This window comes from Eschrichtius robustus, chromosome 14 (genome assembly GCF_028021215.1).
Source record: "Eschrichtius robustus isolate mEscRob2 chromosome 14, mEscRob2.pri, whole genome shotgun sequence".
Classification (NCBI taxonomy): domain Eukaryota; kingdom Metazoa; phylum Chordata; class Mammalia; order Artiodactyla; family Eschrichtiidae; genus Eschrichtius; species Eschrichtius robustus.
The window spans coordinates 92,756,282-92,776,495 of NC_090837.1; the positions used below are offsets into that span (position 1 = coordinate 92,756,282).

At 38.7% G+C, this 20,214-nt stretch overlaps 1 protein-coding gene across 5 annotated transcripts in view; it reads right to left on the reverse strand.

Annotated features, from left to right (window-relative positions):
- Positions 1-20,214, reverse strand: part of RTTN (rotatin) — a 170,903-nt gene that overhangs the window by 50,644 nt on the left and 100,045 nt on the right. For all 5 annotated transcript variants that reach the window (XM_068563430.1, XM_068563431.1, XM_068563432.1 and 2 more), the window contains 6 exons: positions 16,985-17,138; positions 13,862-13,999; positions 11,125-11,342; positions 3,573-3,678; positions 2,723-2,820; positions 873-950 (listed from right to left, as the gene is read on the reverse strand). In XM_068563430.1, coding sequence (XP_068419531.1) covers positions 873-950; positions 2,723-2,820; positions 3,573-3,678; positions 11,125-11,342; positions 13,862-13,999; positions 16,985-17,138 — 792 coding nt within the window. The remainder of the gene's footprint in view (positions 1-872; positions 951-2,722; positions 2,821-3,572; positions 3,679-11,124; positions 11,343-13,861; positions 14,000-16,984; positions 17,139-20,214) is intronic.

Sequence of the window (20,214 nt, forward strand, 5' to 3'; positions counted from 1 at the left end):
AGAGCTGGGAGTGAAGAACCTCCTGCACGTCAACAGGCCCACACGCGGCAACAGCAGTAAGCGATTTCTCCTCTGAAGCAGGAGACACCCTCATCTTCTTTCCTATGGATGCAGACACCTCTACGTATCCCCTTGGACAGCTGTCTAACAACCACCTTTGAAAAAATTCTGCCTTAAGATACATACATAGCCATGGGGCTTCCCTGGTGGTGCAGTGGTTAAGAACCCGTCTGCCAATGCAGGGGACATGGGTTCGAGCCCTGGTCTGGGAAGATTACCACATGCCGCGGAGCAACTAAGCCCGTGTGCCACAACTACTGAGCCCACGCGCCGCAACTACTGAGCCCACGTGCCACAACTACTGAAGCCCGCAAGCCTAGAGCCCGTGCTCCGCAACAAAGAGAAGCCACCGCAATGAGAAGCCCACGCACTGCAATGAAGAGTAGCCCCCACTCGCCACAACTAGAGAAAAGCCTGCGTGCAGCAACGAAGACCCAACGCAGCCAAATATTAATTAATTAATTAAAAAAAAAAAAAAAAAAGACATACACAGCCATTCATTCCATCTTAGTTAAAAAAAAAAACAACCGAAATGGCTACCAGTAGAAAAAAAGAGGCTCAAGTTTGCTTTAGCTGCCTGAAGTTAAAGTTTCAGTGATAAAACGCCGACATAAGAAATGTCATCAGGGTTGAGGAATTATGATAAGATTAGGTGCATCCATTTCTGAGAATGAACACTGAACTTACAAACCAATCAACCGTGCATCAAAAAAAAAATTCAAAGAGTTTTCCATTTTCCCTAATTATCTCATATAAAATTTAAACTGTTTAATAACAGCACTATCAAAATTTTGAAAAGAAGCTCTACTTACTTTACATTCTTCATTTTGATAAAGACAATTTCTTAGAAGCTGCATGGCAATGCTTAACTCTTTTATAAAACCATCCTCCTGTTTAAACAAAAAGCAGTTGAAAAATGTGAACAACAATAGCATATTCCACTTTTTACATACAGTAATTCCTTCTCCCCTGGGTCACATTACAATGCAGCTATGCTCTCACTGTGCCTGACCACCATAGCTTTGAGGGAACTGACAGGCTAATGATCTCTGAAAGATGACCATATCTCGAGAAGCGCATCCACCAAGAAAAAGCTATTTCTGTTCTATCAAGCACGGAGGAACTGAGATATATAATAAGTTCCATGTTTCATCTCGATAAAGTGAAGCAGGTACTGACTGGTTTTCAGTCATATCAGGTGTTGGCTGACACTCTCAATGATGAAGTAAAGGGCCTCTGCATGAGAGGAAAAAGGAAAAGAGGCAAGAAAAGAAACTGACAAACATATAAGCCCCTGGACCAATGAAATTATCAAATATGGCTTTTTCTTGGTTTCTTATCAAATGCAGTAGAAACTAGTTATTACATAGACTGCTGCAATAATGGTCTTAGATCTATATATATATATTATATGTATATATAATAGATATACTTATAAACATATACACATATTCACTTTCTCAGTAAGCCTGTGTGGCAGATCTTTTTAACCATAGTTATTAGTATTAACCATCGCTATTATATAAAAACTGTGTTATTTCCAACAGTTCAGATATGGAAGCAACCTAAGTGACCAATGACAGATGAATGGATTAAAAACATGTGGTGTATATATCCAATGGAATATTACTCAGCCACACACACACACACACACACACACACACACACACACAAAATCCTGCCATTTGCAGTAACACAGATGGACCCTGAGGGCACTATGCTAAGTTAAAGGAGAAAGACAAATGTTGCATGATTACACCCACATGTGGAATATAAAAAACAAACAAACAAACAAAAAACCCCAAAACAAATGAACAAACCAAACAAAATAAAAACAAACACGGAGATACAGAGACCAGAGCAGTGGTTACCAGAAAGGGAAGGGATGAGGGGGAGGGCAAAAAGGGTAAAGGGAGTCAACTCTACAGTGACAGATGGAAACTAAACTTTTGGTGATGAGTGTGGTGTAGCGTATACAGAAATAGAAATATAATGTTGTAAACATGAAACATATAATGTTATAAACCAATGTAATCTCAATACAAAATATAAACCTGTGTTATTTCAAGTTTACCATGAAAATGCAGTTTGAACATGAGTCCAGCAGACTCAACGCTTAAAAGAGACATTCAGAAGTCATGGAAGGAAATAAACACGGATTAGGAATACCAGCTCTGCAACCACGCAGATACGGGGCAAACAGTGGCTTTATCCATTATTAGTTATGTGACTGTGGTGTCATGAGTGTGCAGGGGATAATAAATATGAAATGTTTAGAATAGTGCCTACCATATAGAAAACACTTAGGAAGTTATCTCATTCCTAGTGAACCTATGAGAGAAAGATTTTCTTTTTGTAGTATAAAAACGTATCATGCACACTCCAAAATGCTTATAACAACAACATATAATATATAAATCTCATTAAAAGATTTTCAAGTGAGAACTAAGAGAGAGAGACACACACACACACACACACACACAAACCCCAAATGCAAACCTGCTAATGTAGAAATCCCATTCATTTATTTGGCTGTACCTTTCTTCTAAAACAGACACTCATTTCAACCAAACATTGGTGTCATTTATAAGCACAAGGATACTGGAGAGACGGTCTCTACGTATGGCCCTTCCTGCCTCCCAGAACTTGAGAATTCAGTCACCTTTTTCTTCAGTGCTGCCCTCCCAGGCCTCAGAGATTCCAGGTTCAGCTGTGCGTGAATGTGCTTCATCTGCTCCACGCAACTGTCTATTAGATGGGCTGAAAGGCAAAATCCAAAAAAATCAAAAGGATAATTCCATTTCCGAAAAAGTTAAAACTACACATAACAAACTCTCAAAAAAATAACATTTTCTATTTCCAACCAACTTCATTTTCGCACTTTCAGTGAGACGTTAATGAATCAGAGGATAAAAACGTAAGAGAACTAAAATGCTAAAGCCCACTTGTTTTCAACTTAGTATGATACCACCCACGTCTCATTTACGTTGGAGGCGTGCAGAGTTTGTTTCAGTAGCAAAGTCACAACTCAAATTAGTGGGCTTGATGTTGCTGCTTGATGTTCTCTTTCATCTCTAAGACCTGTGCTCCCTGATTCCAGGTGAGAAATTATGACACACTAGAGGGGAAATTTCTACGAAAATATAGGATCATCTAATGCAGTTGTTATTACTATCAAAACTACGTGATTTCTTCACGTGTGCAATATGTGCTTGTAGTTACTATTATGAAATTGAGTGATGTGCTACTTTTAAAAGCTTCTCTAATATTTAGATATAGATTCTCTGGAGTCAGAATCATTACACAAAAAATAATCTACGTGTGTAATCTTTTTTATTTTAAAAGTAATGCATGTTTACTATGTTTCTGTACAGGGAAAATAAAACCTGTATTTTTTTACTGACACTAAAGCTCTTTACACTTTGAGTCCAAAGAAAATTAAAACGAACAGGCAGTAAAATATACGAATTGAAAGCATGCCATAAAAAGAGCTGATGTGTCAGGTGGCTCACCCTTCAGAGCGTGTTTCTGTGCTCTTCTACTGACGGCCAGAAGCGACATCAGCGCATTCACAGCGACTCTTTTCAGGACATCTCTGGAGGATTTTCCTTCATAACACTGCAAAGAACATATATCAAACTGCCTTTGAGAAAAACTTAGGCTGGAGCAAAATGGTTGTGAATAAAAGATGCATTACATTTAAAAGCTATGGTTAGTTTTCAACTATTCCATGAAATTCACTGGAATCTGATGAATTATTAAGATTTGAGAATCCTCTGTGTGGATGAGACTGAATAAGAAACTTATAATATGGAAAAGAACAAAAATCATTCTCAAAGACTCATCATCTAAAGAAAAAAGCTATGTTTAGTACTAACACATAGCAAGTTTATGCACTTAATCAAATTCACCAGGGAATATATGAACACGTGTAATTTATTTAAAAGGGCCCTTGGAAAACTGTGGAATTGGAGAACTGTTATCAAATTCCTCCTGTCTTCTTCTTGAGACACATTCCCCTCCCTCAATTTCTACTCAATGTACCCCTGTATCTCAGGTGATTTCGTTCTTTCCATCTTTCATTTCTATAGCAACATTAACCTATCATGTGGCATGTTTTTCAAAAAAAATATTACTTAGTGTTTTGACTCTCACATAAATGAAAAATCACTTGTAATTTTGAAAATGCTGCTATTTTGGTATATTTCCTTTATACATTTGAATTTATGAGTTAAAAATCTTTCATTATAAAAAATTAAGTATGTGTAAGAGTAGAAAACACAGGATAACAAACCCTCATACTCTTTTAAAACATTTTTGGCTGAAGTATTTTAAAGTAAACAGTAGATATCATAAAATGGCACACTCCAGTATACATAACCATAAAGCCATTATCATGCCTAAACTACTTATCAATAATTTCTTGGTATCAGTTAATATGCAGTCAAAATTCAGATTTTTCTCTTTTGTCTCAAAAATGTCTTCTCACAGTTGGCTTATTGGAATCGGGACCCAATGGAGCCTTCACATCATATCTGTACATTATATCTCCTATGATCACCTGCCTCTTCCCCCCTACCCCACGCCACCCACCAGGGTTTTTCACTGTTGTTGTTGAGACGTTGAATAAACCAGATCAGTCATCCTACAGAATGGCTCACATTATGGAACAGTCTGTTTGCTTCCTTGTAATGATTTTAATTTGTCTTCTCTCCTTTGTTATTTCCCATTTACTGGGTGTTTTAGCTCTAAAGGGTTGACTAGATTCAGGTGAATTTTTCGTGGTAAGATTCTCATGTGGATATATGAGTACATTTTTATTACAAGTTCAAGGGGTTCATAAGCTCAAGTTGAAGAATCTAGAAGTTCTTCGTTTGGTTTATAAATATTAGATATCATTCAAATTCATAACTTTTCCTTCTACCATAAGTTAAAAGTGATCCAGCTTTATAGTATTATTAAAATTAAGCTTAAATGACATAATTTTACATAAAATATAGTACAGCATAATTACACAGGTGCAACTCCATTTACAATTCCAGCCCGGCCTACACTTGGCAGCGTGACACGGGAGGAGCCTGCAGAGTAGAGTGGGGGGCCTCCCAGCCCTCCCACCAGGGGCAGTGATTCCATCTTAAATATCTCACTTAGGTCGCTGCCTCGAACCAGGCAGGTCCCTGTCTGGCCAATGTTAGAGTGATATTAAATGGCCAGGCCAGGGATGCTTGATAAAGACCATGCTGAGTGTGACCATGAGAAAGGGGTGAAAAGGCAGTGAAGTGTTAGAGGACGATGAATATCTATGAAGTATAATCATTATAGTTAACTATGAGAATCCCAGTTTGTCTATAAACAATCTTCACCATTAATAGGAAAACTGCTCTCCCAAGCACATCCTTATTGAACCTGCACGTATTAGTGATTTGAGAAAAACAAAACTGAGCTCATTGAAAAACACTGCTCATCTACTGTCCGCAGCAATGAGGGAAAAAAAGGAGGTAAGAGTTCTAGGGAAAGAGCTGTGCACACAGATGTGTCTTTTATTCTCTCGTGAAATCTCATTAACATGACAGAAATGGGATTAAACACACACACACACAGACACACACACACATGCACGTGCAAGTTTGGAAACTAGAAAGTCGATGGATGAATGGCCAATGCATTCGCAGGCCTGAGAATCCAGATTCTAAGCGATGAGTGAGAAAAACAAGAGTATCACCCCAGTCCATACACTGAATTGACAACGGCTGAGGAAACTTCGTACCATGTACCCCGGGAAGTGAGAGTGAAGGAGGACTGTTTGAAAAATCTCTGAGAAGCAGTTACATGACCAGATTCTTCCCATCAGGCTCTGTGCAGCCAAGCCACTCTTCCTCCCCAATCCTTATAAAAAAACTGGAGGTCTAGTCTCTGGAGAGGATGAGTTAGAAGGATTCTAAACTGGCAGAGATTCGGCACCTGTGTAGGCGAGGGTGTTCTACCGAAAACAAGGAAGGATTAAGTGAAACTGTTCCAGTGAAATTCTAAGACCCCAGCTCTCTCCAACTTTGCTGCAGAACAGCTGGCACGTGGGTTTTCAACCCCAGGCAGGAGGTCGGAAGCTTCCTCTCTTGGGAATGTGACAGGCTCACCGAGACTGGGTCACAAAACGACCCAGCCAGATCCCTCCCGCACAGAGCCTGCAGCTCGCCAGCGCCCGCTCACATGCTCAGAGCACCCGCCTGCTTTACGCCTCCCGCTTTAAAATATAACAGACAACCAAGATTACCAGACATCTGACAAAAGCTCCCACAGCAGGGGATAGAAAACAAAATAATGGGAGGAAAAAGAAGAAAAGAGAGATTATGCAGGAAGAAGAAAACTTAACAAAAGTTCCCAGCACACAGAGCCTATAAAGTGGAGGGAATGTCAATGAAGTCATTAAAAAACAGGAGTTTACAGATGAAAAGAACCCCCGAGAAAGCCCAGCACAACAGAAAAAAGAGACCCACACCTAGGTACTTCATCAGGAAAATGCAGAATATTAGGGACAAAAAAAAAAATTCTAAAAACTTCCAGGAGAGAGATACCAGGAATCACAATGACTTCAGAATTCTCTACAGTAACATGAAAAGTTAAAGGAAATAGACGAATGCTTTTAAAACTCTGAAGTGAATGATTTCCAGTCCAGAATTCTCACTTGGCCAAACTATAAATTAAATGGAAGCGTGGCTAGATTTCAAAAAAGCCTCCTATGCGCCTTTTCTCTGGAAGCTGCTGGAAAAGAAACTCTACCAAAAGAAGGCATGGGGCACAGGGGGGTCACAGGAGAAGGCAGAGAGGTGAAGGAATTCCCCAGGAAGGAAGTGAATGGAGACCCCAGGATAACACTGGGCACCAAGCAGGTCAGAAGGAATCGGGAGTCATTTCTTCCGGAAGATGAAGCTGATACAAGTTCTGACATTTCTGAATATACTAGGAAGACATTCAATGGCTGGCAAAGAACAAGGAGCTTTCCAGTGATAAGAGAAAACTCATCAAATGAAAAATAATACAATTACCTCTAAGGAAAAAGAAAGCTGTGCAGGAAAAGAAAGGTGAACACTGCAACATGGTTCAATTGTGTATACCGTTTTCACAGTTTAACACTGCACCCTGCCTAATCCTAGTCAATGTGAAGCTATATAATACTGGGGGAATGAGAGGGAAACCCACCGCAGTTGGGTAGGTAGGTGGAACATGGAAAGAGAGTTAAAGGTCTCATTTTCCACACCAGAAAATCAACAGAGTCCAAAACTAAATAATCAAGATAAAGAAATACAAGCATGTTATTTAGAGACATGGAAGGGAAACTATAAAATAATAAGCTAAAGAGGTACAAGGAGTCACCTCTGAGAAGAGGGAAATGAGAGAAGGTGGCAGAAGTTCCCTACTCTGGTTAAAAATACTTACAAAACTGGCACTCTAAAATGTGTAGGTGGTAAAACTGGTATGAAAACCCAAAACTTAAAAAAAAAGAAAGAAAGAAAGAAAGAGAGAACTAACCTCTAGTAAATCCACACACTTTTCAACATAGACCGAAGGCCAGAGCACAGGATTTAATTCCGTCTCCCACTTAGCTCTTACTGCAGACAAGGAGTTGTGAGCATCAGGGCAGGACACCCTGTAAGGGTGAGGAGCCGGGGGCAGGAGGGGAGGCTAAGATTCCACATACAACAGGTGAAGTGACAGACAACTAGCTACTGGATGATGCAGACACGCAAAACAAATCAAGAGGATACAGAGCGAGAAACCATAGGCAGAAAGAAAATAAGAGGACTCAATGTAATTTGTTTAAATGTTATGCAGTTTTTGATATAACTCCTCCTATATACTAGGTGATCTAGACTTTTTGCTTTCTTTCCACAAGGTACTAAAGTAGAGAAAAGCCTTTTTAATTACAGTGAACATTCACTAACACAGCAGAATCTCAAATATATAACAAGTCTTCTCTCCAACAGATTTACTGTTGAATTTTACCACTCACTAAGCAGTAGTGCAAAACATGCCTCCTAAAATGTGACATAAGAGTTTGCTGTTTCCTTGCATTACTATCCTCAGATATCATATCAAATAAAGAGTAAAAATAATCCAATATATCAATTACAGACAAGACCTATTATAGAGATAGCTTTACTAATCTTGTTATCTATATGTATCTGCAAATGAAACATATTGAGTATCTCACTAGAGAAGGCAAAATCTCCATTAAGTCAAATGTGTTCAATATTTTATGTTCAAAAGACAGCTAACAGTTTCTGACCTGAAACCACCCTGAAACTGCCTCAAAACAGAATTACAAAAATTATGGAAAAATAAACATACGTGATTTAAGAGATGAGTACCAAATGCAAACTTTCAACATGTACCATCTGTAGGATACTGCTGTAAAGCAGCCGTTACAAAAGATTCTCTGTCAAGACATTTTAATTGAAGTTACAAACAATATAATAATTTATCAGGAGACGGAGAATTTTAGAGCCAGCAGAAACTGAGCAATAATGTAATACAATCCTACCATTTTGCATCGAAGAACCGAGTAAGAAAAGGTCAAGTGATATGCCTAAGGTCACACATCTAATATTTTTTGAGTAAAGTTTTACAGAAAATTTAAATACACCTTTGAAGGGCAATTTCAGAATACTATTTTTTCTGATAATTTAAAGACTATAGTTTACTTTGCTTTATATAACTTCCGGCACAATTCATGGCCCACATGGATATATATTAAGAAACATATGCGATTTATTACAATGTGTTGCTGCTTAATGCATTCTAACAATATTTTAATTCACATATCATCTTTATGCAGGGCACTGTAAAGAAAACACAGTATCTGCAGTTTAACAAGTTCATTAATAAACGCCCCATCTCATGTCAGGCATACGTTTTTCTCATAAACTGTCAAGGGTAAATTCCTTTCTCTCCTTTGTCTTAAATTTCTGTGCCCTTCTAACAAAAGTCACATATTCATATTCTACTGTTTACATGAGCAAGAAGAGTATGATTTATAAGGAAACACGATTTAAGTAACTGGTTAACATATCCATATCCACACAGATCTTGTATCTTTTGCAATGTGGAAGAAATAGGGAGGAAAGTTAGCTAATCATCAGGAAAACCACTGAGATACCCTCTGTTTCCCTGAAGAGGAAAACACGTTGGCACGAGCAAAGGCCCCTCGCCCAGGAGAAGAGTGTTCTGCCAAAGCCAAAGTTGGGAAACTGGTAATGACTTCTCATCGGGGCTGGGGGAGAACTTCGGTAAAGTGTACATTTTAGTTTCCTGCTTATAACACAGTGGTCCTTCGGTATCCACAGAGGATTGGTTCCAGGATCCCCGTGAACCCCAAAATCTGCGGAGGGTCAAGTCCCTCACATAAAATGGTGAAGTATTTGCATATAACCTAGGCACATCCTCCCATGTACGTTAAGTCATCTCTAGATTACGTCTAATACCTAATAACAATGTAAATGCTATGGGAATAGTTGCTGGGCATGCAGCAAATTCAAGTTTTGCTTTTTGGAACTTTCTGAAAATTTTTTAAAAAACATTGTCAATCCGCATTTGGTTGACTCCATGGAGGCAGGACCCGCAGATACGGAGAGCCAACCGTATTCCTTAAAGTGCAAAATCGGACTCAGTTAATCATGGGACTCAGTTAATCAAGCCTATTGTTGTGATGGTGACTGAGACAATTAGAACAGTGTCCAGTTTGGGTTCTAAACTAAGAAAAATCGAGTGGAATGAGTGAGGGAGGAGCTACAGGAAGTGGTGGCTTCCCAAGAATAGGTGTCTTTGAGGAATGCTTTGGGGACCTGTCCCCTAGAGCTCCAGCTCCTCAGGAAGCTGCTGAGACAGAAGAGGAAGTGTCGGGGAGCCCCTACCAGGCTCCTTCCTGTGCCGTGAGGACCACTAGAGTCCGCTGGGCGAGGGGGACAGAAGTCCCCGAGGAGCCCGTGAGCCCCTCCGCAGGCAGCTCAGGCGGGGCCGGGGGCTGCCCCTGCCTCTGCCACCTCCGCACCCCAACACAATCAGGCTGTCATGCCAAACACACAAGGGGCCATACCAGGAGGACCTGCGCGACCACAACCCTCCCGGGCATGGGAGGCACAAAGACCCCAGAACCCTAGGCCCCGGGGACGGCAGCAAGTGGGCAGAACACACGCTGACTGTGAAACGCGGCTGGCTGCCCGGGAAGCAGAAGCAAACCCTTCAATGCGCCCACCCACCACTGACCCACCTTGCAGTGAGAAGACGAAAATCATAAAACCACATGATTATTTTCTTTTAATTTTAACTTTATTGGAGAATAGTTAATTTATTAAATGTGATTATTATTAAAAAGGATTCTTAATACTGAAAAATCTAGTAATATTCCTATTTGTAAAAAGCTGTGCAACTCAGGAAACACTTCCCATTTTTTTTTAACTGTTAATCTATATATAAAATAACAATACTTTAGTGGCTTTAGAAAGTTTTTGATGAAACAAAATTCTTTTTTCATATTTTAGGATTGCAAAAAAAAAGTTTACAAGATAAAATAGGCAGCAGGGTTTGGAAAGGGGGCATCTTCTCAGAAATATGCCAACCACGTCCACCTTCCTCCACGGACATACACCTTAAACATATAGTTCATGTACAGTAGAAGCCAAATGCCACTGAGGTAAAAATATTTTCAAAGATGTAAACGTGTCTTGAAAGTGGCGACAAACTATGAATTATACCTGTATTCCTGAAACGTGATCATTCCGGTCATGATCCGGCAAACTATTTTGATAATCAGCCGGATTTAAATTACTAAGGTTTCATTTTGAATTTTTACATCATGTGTATTAAAGAAACCGGTCAGCATCAGATGAATGAGACTGGAGAGGAGATGGTTAATTTAACTTTATATATTTTTCTATTATTTAAATGGTCATAATGAGCATTAATTGTTTTTTAATTCAAATGATTGAAAAAAATTCTTACAAGACCAAGACTGAAAGTCAATTCATTTAAAAACTAAACCAAATCTTGAAAAATTGAGAAATCACATACCTGAAGAATTACTTCATTAAGTTGTTCTAGAGATTTCTGACTTTCCTGGGTTTTATCAAGAAGTGAAGCCATCGTCGGACTGTGGCATAAACTTGTTTTGTCCTTATCCTGGAGATGCGTCTTTGCTTCTTCAGTCAGGAGAAGAGAAAGGAATTGCAGGCTGGCAGTACACAGAGTGGGGCAGGTGCCAGACAAACCCACACATCTGCAGAACATATCTGAAAGAGAGAATAACTCCATATGTAAATGACTGAAAACTTCTTCCAAATTAAAGAAGTTAATCAGATTTATTTGAGTAATGAAGTTTATAGCTTTTTTATTTCTAACGAAGTAAAGCTTATTAGCACACGAATAACCGTAGTGTTTAAAGGTAAGTTAAACAGTACTAAGACAACCTACTGATGAAGGAATCTAATTTTCATTTTGTTCTTTTTATATAGGTTCTTTTTTATATGAGTGTGAGTGTGTGTGTGTACAAGTGTACATATACACAATATCTGCTAAGATCTAAAATAAGAGGATTATATATAAATGAGTACTGATCCCTCTGGGGTCTACTGGGGGACCCAAAAACACTCTATAGAGTTTTTGAGTTTTTATTTCAGTGCTAACCTTAAAAAATAGTTAATGTAACTCTACTCTGGATTATCTAGGTTACTATTTTACAAATAAGTGTGATTGTTTTTCTGTTTTCAAACAAGTTGATGCTAAACAGTACTTAAAACAAGACCCAGCTTGCAGTGTTGGCACAATGTAGGAACAAAGGTTTCAAAGTAGTTCAGAGAGAGAACAAGAGTGATTATGAAGTGATCTGCAAGTATAACAGGGAGGAAAGAATAGGCAAACAAACTCAAAAGAATCTAGACTGAAGCAGTCATTATTAATTTCCTGTTGTGAGCACTGATTTAAATTTAGTCAAAAGAATGTTTGCTATATTACATTAATTTTATTAATTTGACTGCACTGGTTTATAATTTTGTGTTTTATTTTTATATTATTTTGGATTTATGCTTGTCTAAGAGTTATAACCATAAGAATTTCTACCTAGATTCAGGCTTATAGAAATTCTTATGTTCTTAAGCAACATAAGAAAAGAAATTTAGTCAGCAGGTTTCATGGGAATCATTTAAATGATGTCTAAATATTAGTCAGATTTGAGAAAAAACTGTTACAGATAACTTAAGTTACAAAGTGACTTAATATGTTTTAAATGCGTATGGGCACATGGGATGGAAAATGATAAGAGAAACAGAAAACAAACAAAAACAACCCCTCAGTAAGGAATATCAATGATCATTCTTATTAGTTATATTTTCATTAACATTGCTATTATCAAAGCTAACAGTATATGTAGTAGGTTGTTTTTTATTAGCACCATTATTATATAAAACCGTGTGTATATTTTGTAGAAAGATTGTGAATTTAATATGTCTTTATTTTATCACTAGGGAAATAGTGTCAGGTAAACAGTCTTAAATTATAGGTCAGCAAACTTTTTCTGCAAAGGGTCAAAGGGTAACTAGGTATTTCATGCTTTGCAGGTCATGGGCCTTTGTCACAAATATTCACCTCTCTACCGCTGTAGCAGGAAAGCAGCCACAGGCAGTAAGGAAATGAATAAGCGTGGCTGTGTTCCAGCAGGATTTTATTTACCAGATCAGGCGGTGGCCAGATTTGACCAGCTGGCCTAGGTGCCCCATATGAGTGCCGTAAAGCATGCTGCTCTGTACTACTGGTGATTCAGATGATAAAGTAGTTTCCCCCCTGCCCCACACCATGGATGCAAGAGGAAAATATTAATCACTCACTTGGTCAATCTCTTTCAATTTTTATCTCTTTTAACAAAATAATAATCCCTAAATGGTCACTATTCCCCTTAGGGTAAACTCAGAACTCCTATATCCAGATAACTAACAATTCTGTTTCTTGCTGAACATGTACTTCCCCATAACCTTTACTACTCTGGTGACAAAATGTACCATACATGTAAGTTTACAGAATGACCAAATGATAAAATGAAATGTGAAAAAATAAGTCAATTGAATTAGTGGAAACTTAAAAGAACTCAATTTTGAATACATTTTAACTGGCTATTTTTAAAAGGTAACAAATGTTATTTATATACATTTACGTAAAAAGAGGCTCTTGCTATGCTAAAATTTAGAAGAGACTTTATGAAAAATTCAAGACAGCAGTAATATAAAAAACAATCATTTGTTTATTGTAGTAGGCAACTACTATATGGAAAACATCTTACAAAAATAATTAACTACACTATACCCTTGGCTATCAGAAAATCCTCACGTCTCAAGACAAGACACTATTTTTATTATAACTTTCCAAGTTATCATGTAAGCAGGATATTATATAGGCAGCTTTACCCACTCACAATGCATATGTGTGAGAAAAGAGGTGGGTTTCTACATCAACAGAAGAAAATCTATCTCATTGTTTTATAATCACATCATATGTGTCTTCATAATGCCATAGGCTTTTCTTACTTTTTTTTTACAGTATCTTGACATATGTTTCTTTTTTTTTTTTTAATGCATTTTTTGGGCTCCTCAAGAGCATTGCAAATTTCTCGAAGCAAGTACCTGGTTCCTCTTTCATATACCATGCCATAATTACTTAATTTTAGAGAATACATATAAATTATATATAAAATCAGACATAAGGGATTATCTTAATTTTTATTAGCAGAACAACCCCAAACCCAGAGAGACTATCTTCTTACCGACCACCGTCGCCCAGTACCTGGCCAGACCCATCGTAATAGATGGGAAAGAGGCAGGGCCAGCTTTCCTCAGGAGTGCGGCCAGAAGGTTAAATAAATGTGTCCATGTCTGATAAAAAGCCGATATTAACTCTATATCTATAAAATTAATCAAAACATTTCAAGTTATTAACACAAAGAAGAAAAAACTCACCAAGACACTTCATTACACATAAAATAAGAGGTATGTATTTCATCAAATGAAGACAAATGTAATTCAACATGATCCAAAATTTATTTCAATTAATTTCTCCTTTTCATTGCTTCTTAAAGATCTCTCTTCCACCCACCCTCCTATAGACAAATGTATACACACTCACACATCCTCCTCTTATTAAAGCATATTCAACAATAAGCAGAAACTGGCAACTTGAATATTAAGCCATAGCCTCAGAACTACATATTGGGCACATCATAAAAACATGTCATTGCTTGTGCTACTTCTGTAAAAGTGAAGTTTCTCCTGTTTTCTTTATTCCCCTCTAGCAGCTTTGTGTAGGGGGTGAAAGGGGAAAACATAATGGCCAAGGTCACAGCAGTAAAGAAAGGAAACTTCTTTGAAGAACAGAAAAGAGTATTTCCCCAAAAGGAAAACTATGATACAAAAGAGGATTCTGCAGCTTCGCCTATGTACGGCTAAGGGTGCAGCAATTAACCTTCTAGAGGAAAAACAGCTTTTCCCTTCTCTCTACTAGGCAAATGGGAGCTGGAGGGCAATAGCTACCTTAGGACAGTCATCTGTGGCCACAGCGCCAGCAGTTATCTGCCAACTGTGTCAAACTCATTACAAGGAACTAAAGGCTCCCCCCTCAGTGCTCTTCAGCACCCATGAGGCACTGGGAAAGAACATCTTCCAGGGAGTCTGGATTGTAGCAACCTTTGGTGTTTCTCAACCTTTTTGTCATTATCAGCTCTATAAATAGGAGTCTTTTTAATCATATGTCACCTTATCACAATCCCCATGAAATATTAATTTCACAGATACCATATATCTGTTTATGTAATATCTATATATTTATACTTTACACATAAAAAGAATAAATATAAAGCTTACTAGCTTTATTTAGTATAGGCTTAAGATGGTCAAATAAAATATTTAAGTTTAAAGTTAAATTAAAAACTAAAAAGCTATTCACATTTAACTTTATAACTGTGCTTGCTGAATAATTTTAATGTAATTTATTTACACATATAAATTAAGATATATAAAATTATATATGAAAATCATCAAATCATATAAATATATACCAGAAGTATAATCAATGTTTTATAAAATCATTCAAAACTGTTATTTTTCCAGAAAAAAATTTTAATTTCTTAAAAATTATTTTAGTGAATGTTTAATGTTTGAAAGATATGAGAAAATGACTATTAACTTAACCACCTGCTAAATATACATTCAGATATTACTGACATTTCTCCTTTTCAGCACTTGGCATAATTAATTATGGGTTAAATAACTTCCATATACTTAAATATTAAAATATATACCATTTTAATTTAATTTTCAAAGCCCCAAATCAAAGCAAGGAAATGAATAAAACATCCACAAGGCAGCCAGTGGCAGCCAAAACATGCAGGCCACCTCTTGTCATGTGACTTTGGGATCAAGCATTAGATCAAAAGCACTCCAGTCACAGCCATGTTCGCACCAGCTTTTTAGCACTGATCTTGCATATTTCTCATGCATGTTCCATGAGCTCAACGTCAAAGCTTCTCAAGTGATACCCAACAAGAGAAACTAAATACTAAGGAATAAGATTTTATTGAGTAGAGTTGAGCTTTTGAGGGCCACAAACCACTCCAGCAGCTAAGACTTTTCTCCCCCATCCCTTTCCCTCAAGAATCACTTTTTGCTCCGTGTAGGGAGACATCACCCTTGTAGAGAACGCATGGTGTAACCTAATTAGCTTAGTCAGGACATCACTGCCACTTGTAAAATTTCCATGTAAGTAATTACTGCTGCTCTAGCACTGGGATAACTTAGTACTGATGAGACACTGAGTACCGGCTTTGCTGGGCATCATAAACCACTTCACTTACCAGACTTAAACCCTGCAAATCCATAAATTCAAAGGACTGAATAAGAATGAATTGATGGGCAAAGAGAATTATCAAATGATCAATTACTTCATTATAAACTATTTTAGACAATTATCATATCTTAATTTTGACAACGAACCTTGTTGTTTTAATTTTCTCGCCTACTAAGCTCTATGTTCAACATTTCATCAAAGCATATTTTTCAAGAATTCCAGGACTTCCCTGGTGGTGCAGTGGTTAAGAATCCGCCTGCTAATGCAGGGGACACGGGTTTGAGCCCTGATCCGGGAAGATCCCACATGCCGTGGAGCAACTAAGCCTGTGTGCCACAACTACTGAGCCCGTGCTCTAGATCCCACGAGCCACAACTACCGAGCCCGTGTGCCACAACTACTGAAGCCCGTGCGCCCTAGAGCGAGCACGTCGCAACTACTGAGCCCACGCACCACAACTACTGAAGCCCGCACGTTCTAGGGCCCGCGCACCACAACTACTGAGCCCGCGTGCTGCAACTACTGAAGCCCGCAGGCCTAGAGCCTGTGCTCCGCAACAAGAGAAGCCACCGCAATGCGAAGCCCGCACACTGCAACAAAGAGTAGCCCCCGCTCGCTGCAACTAGAGAAAGCCCACGCACAGCAACAAAGGCCCAACGCAGCCAAAAAAAAAAAAAAAAAAATTCCAGACCTTAGGAAATTTCTGATACTGCATTCTAGACTTGCTTAAACTTGTGATTTAGCCATAGACTATAAGAATAATTTACTCTCTAATACTTAGTGCACTTTCTAACATTTCATAAAGAACTTTACCCTCATTTAAAATGACAGCACAGGGAATGGTCTTTTATTATACTACATAACTGCCTCAAATGGTCTCCTGGAACCACTTAAAATATCCAAACTATAAAACTCATTATAAAAGGCTTCCAGAATACTGGCAAAGAACAACCCAAAATGTGACCTTGATCTGAATACCTGGTGCAAGGTAAGATATTCTTCCTCAGTGTTATTTACTTTCATCCTAAACTAAAAAAATAAAGCTTACCTGATATATCTTTGGTGCATATGGTGAGAACTCTGATAACGTTTGTGATAAGAGGCTTCAGAAGCTCATCCTGAACCACAAGGTCGGGATCCACCACTAAACATGACTGCAGAAGCCTGGACAAAGAGGACAGGTATTCTAGGAGAAAGGATACCTATTCGAAAGAGGACATAAAGTAAAACAAAGCACGTCATATGAAAAGCCCATCGCAGTGATAAAGTATTTTAGTTCTCTATGCATTATAAGAAGTCACTTCTTTGTAACATAAGTTAATAAAAAGTAATAAAATATTCATCATAATTTTTAAAGACCTAAAATGAATACACAGCAAAGCATTATTTTTCTCATAAGCATGTCATTAGTGGCCACATTAACACTGTCAACTATAATAATACTAAACAAAGCAGTATTTCCAAAACCAAATTCTGAATTCTATTTAGAGAAAGAAAGTCTTTGTATTTTTCAAGTAGCTAAGCTGTAGAATCAATACTCTGGAAGAAGCAAAAAAGGCAGTCCAAAACCATAAAATCTACAATATTGTAAAGAAAGATTATAAAATACTCTTTAAAGTGTACAACTGAGGGGTGGGAAAAGCCAGCTTAATAGCCTAGTTATTGCCACAAATAAAATGCAAACATGTCCAATGTTTGGCCTCAACTATCCTTCAGCATAAAAATACTGTTCTTAGTTACAAAAGAAAAATTAAATCTTCCCCAAAATTACCAGTGAAAACATCTCTGGAATGTTGCTTGATACATACTAATACCATAAAAAGTATTAACTGGCAAAAGTACTTTAAAAAAAAATTCTCTGGATATGTAATAATTTAAGAATAAACTGTGAGGACTCATTTGCCCACTATCCCCAGGCAATGAGACAGCCCATATAAATGAACTTTACAGAGATATTCTGAAGCCTCTGTCTCGTTCTGTACACACGTGTGCACACAAACACACACACTCACAGTTTTTCCTCCCACCTTATTCGGCTGCTGTTGTGAGAGCAGGGACCATTGGGCATTTGTGGAGGCATAGTGCCTCTATGGTAAATGGCCTCAGACTATTTCCAAATAGTTCTTCTGCCCTACTTCTCTTGATGAAAGGTACTCCCTTTACCTAATCTGCAGATATATTTTACATAAAAGTATAGGTGGCGCTACACTTTTCCTACTGGGTAGAATGCAAGCAGTTTGTGAAATTTAATTTCCTCATTGCTGTGAAGTATTTTTTGATCCCTTCATACACTACACTACTGAAGTTACAGCGAGTCTGCCCTCTCCAGGTATGGTGTAACCATAAATAGATAAACCATGGGAGGTGAGAGCCAGCAGGAAGCATTAGAGAGAGAGAACAACTGAGCTGTCAAAGATTCTTTTGTAAACTACCATACTGAAGATGTAATCAGCTATTGATATGGTAGTTCATAAAGTACCTCTTTTTTTATGTTTGAAAGTCCTTCTTCAAATAAATAGACCAACCAACCGACCCCATGCTTCAGAACCCTCGTACCTTGGCTGCCCGCACGCTCGCCGTGCAGAGTCCTGCCCACACGCTCGCCATGCAGAGTCCTGCCCACACGCTCTGCCCACGACCCACGGCCTGTTTCCTCACCTCCGAGGCATCCGCTCACATCTCACCTCCAGGAGGCCTTTTCTGACCACCCGACAAGAAAAACATCAACCTGTCTCCCCTTTCCCCATCCTCATTTATTTTTTCCACACCATTCGTCACCATCCGATAAAACAGTTAAATTTTATTTACTGTTTACTGTCTGTCTCCTGTACCAAGGACACAGACTTCATGTGGGCAGGGGTATGTGTCTGCTTTGTTCACAGATGCATCACTAGCACCTACAACACAATGTGGCAAAGCATATGCTCCAAAATTTTTCTGGAATGAATGATCTTATATAAGGACAAAAAGGCAAGAACATTTAGTCTGCATAAGGCCAGGTAGTGCAACAGTAAGAGCGTGGCTTCTAGAACCAGCTTGCGTGGGCTGGAATCTTGGCTCTGCCCCTTACTGTGTGAGTGACCCTGGGCAAGTTACTCATCTCTGGGCTCCAGTCATTTCCTTTATAAAACAGGGCCGCTAATGGTACTTCATGTGATTGATGTGAGGATTACATAAATTCACAGAAACAAACACCCATGAAGGTTTGTTACTGTTATTATTCATCCATTCCACAGGGACTGAATGAGCACCTGCCATGGGAAGGGCACTGTGCCCGACACTCAGGACACAATGGCATGAAACAGGAAGGCCCTGCCTTCATGGAGCCCTGAACCCTCTTAGCCCCATCTCCGCCTCGCAGATTCCGCTCTGGCCACTGCTTTCTGCTTCCTGAATAGGCCAGCTCTCAGGGGCCCTGCTATGCCCCATAGGACCAGCTTCCTCACTAACGTCAGGCCACACGTCACTGTCTGAAAGCCCCTCCCTGACCACCCCATGCGGAAAAGCCCTGCCCCCCCAACTCTGACCTCACTTCCTGTCCCTGCTTTTAGTTATTCTTCTTCGATGTCTAAGACATCATCAGGCATATATGTAGCTGCTCACTATCTACTCTCCCAACTTGAGGGAAAGGGTCTTTGCTTTATTCATTTAGGGAAGATGCTGGTACACAGTAGCCCCTTAATAAAGATCTGCTGGATGGACAGACAGAAAAATGGAGGCGATGGCCATTACGCAAATAAGCACACCCACAAATGAAAGCGCTGCACTGGGACAGGGCTTGGAAGATGATGCACAGTGTTACCCAGCCTTGTCCCGGGGGCTCTGCCTTATTCAGAAAGCTCAAAGAAGACAGCGCAAGGCAAAAGACACTGCTAGCCCACCTGTGATTACCTCTCACCCCAAATCAATCGTGCAGCCCTTCTTACAAAATCTGATTTTAAGATAACACTTTTCTATTAGCAGCAACTACACTAAATTATCTGTGAAGGAACAAACATAAATTTATTCTTATTAGACTGAGTTTTGAATATACACAGAATTTAGTCACTAAGTATTTCACAACTTCAATTTACGTGGAAATGACAGAGACAGCCTAAAATCACAGACGGGGAAGGTGGGCTATACAACATTCCCTTTTTTTAATACGGTGCTCAAAGATACCCAGATCCTTGATTAAACATTTCTAGCTGGTTAATGATGGAACCAGGAATACAATCTAGGTCTTCAAACCCCACTGCTCTTTTCTACCATCTATTAAGTAACCTATTTCAAATAACC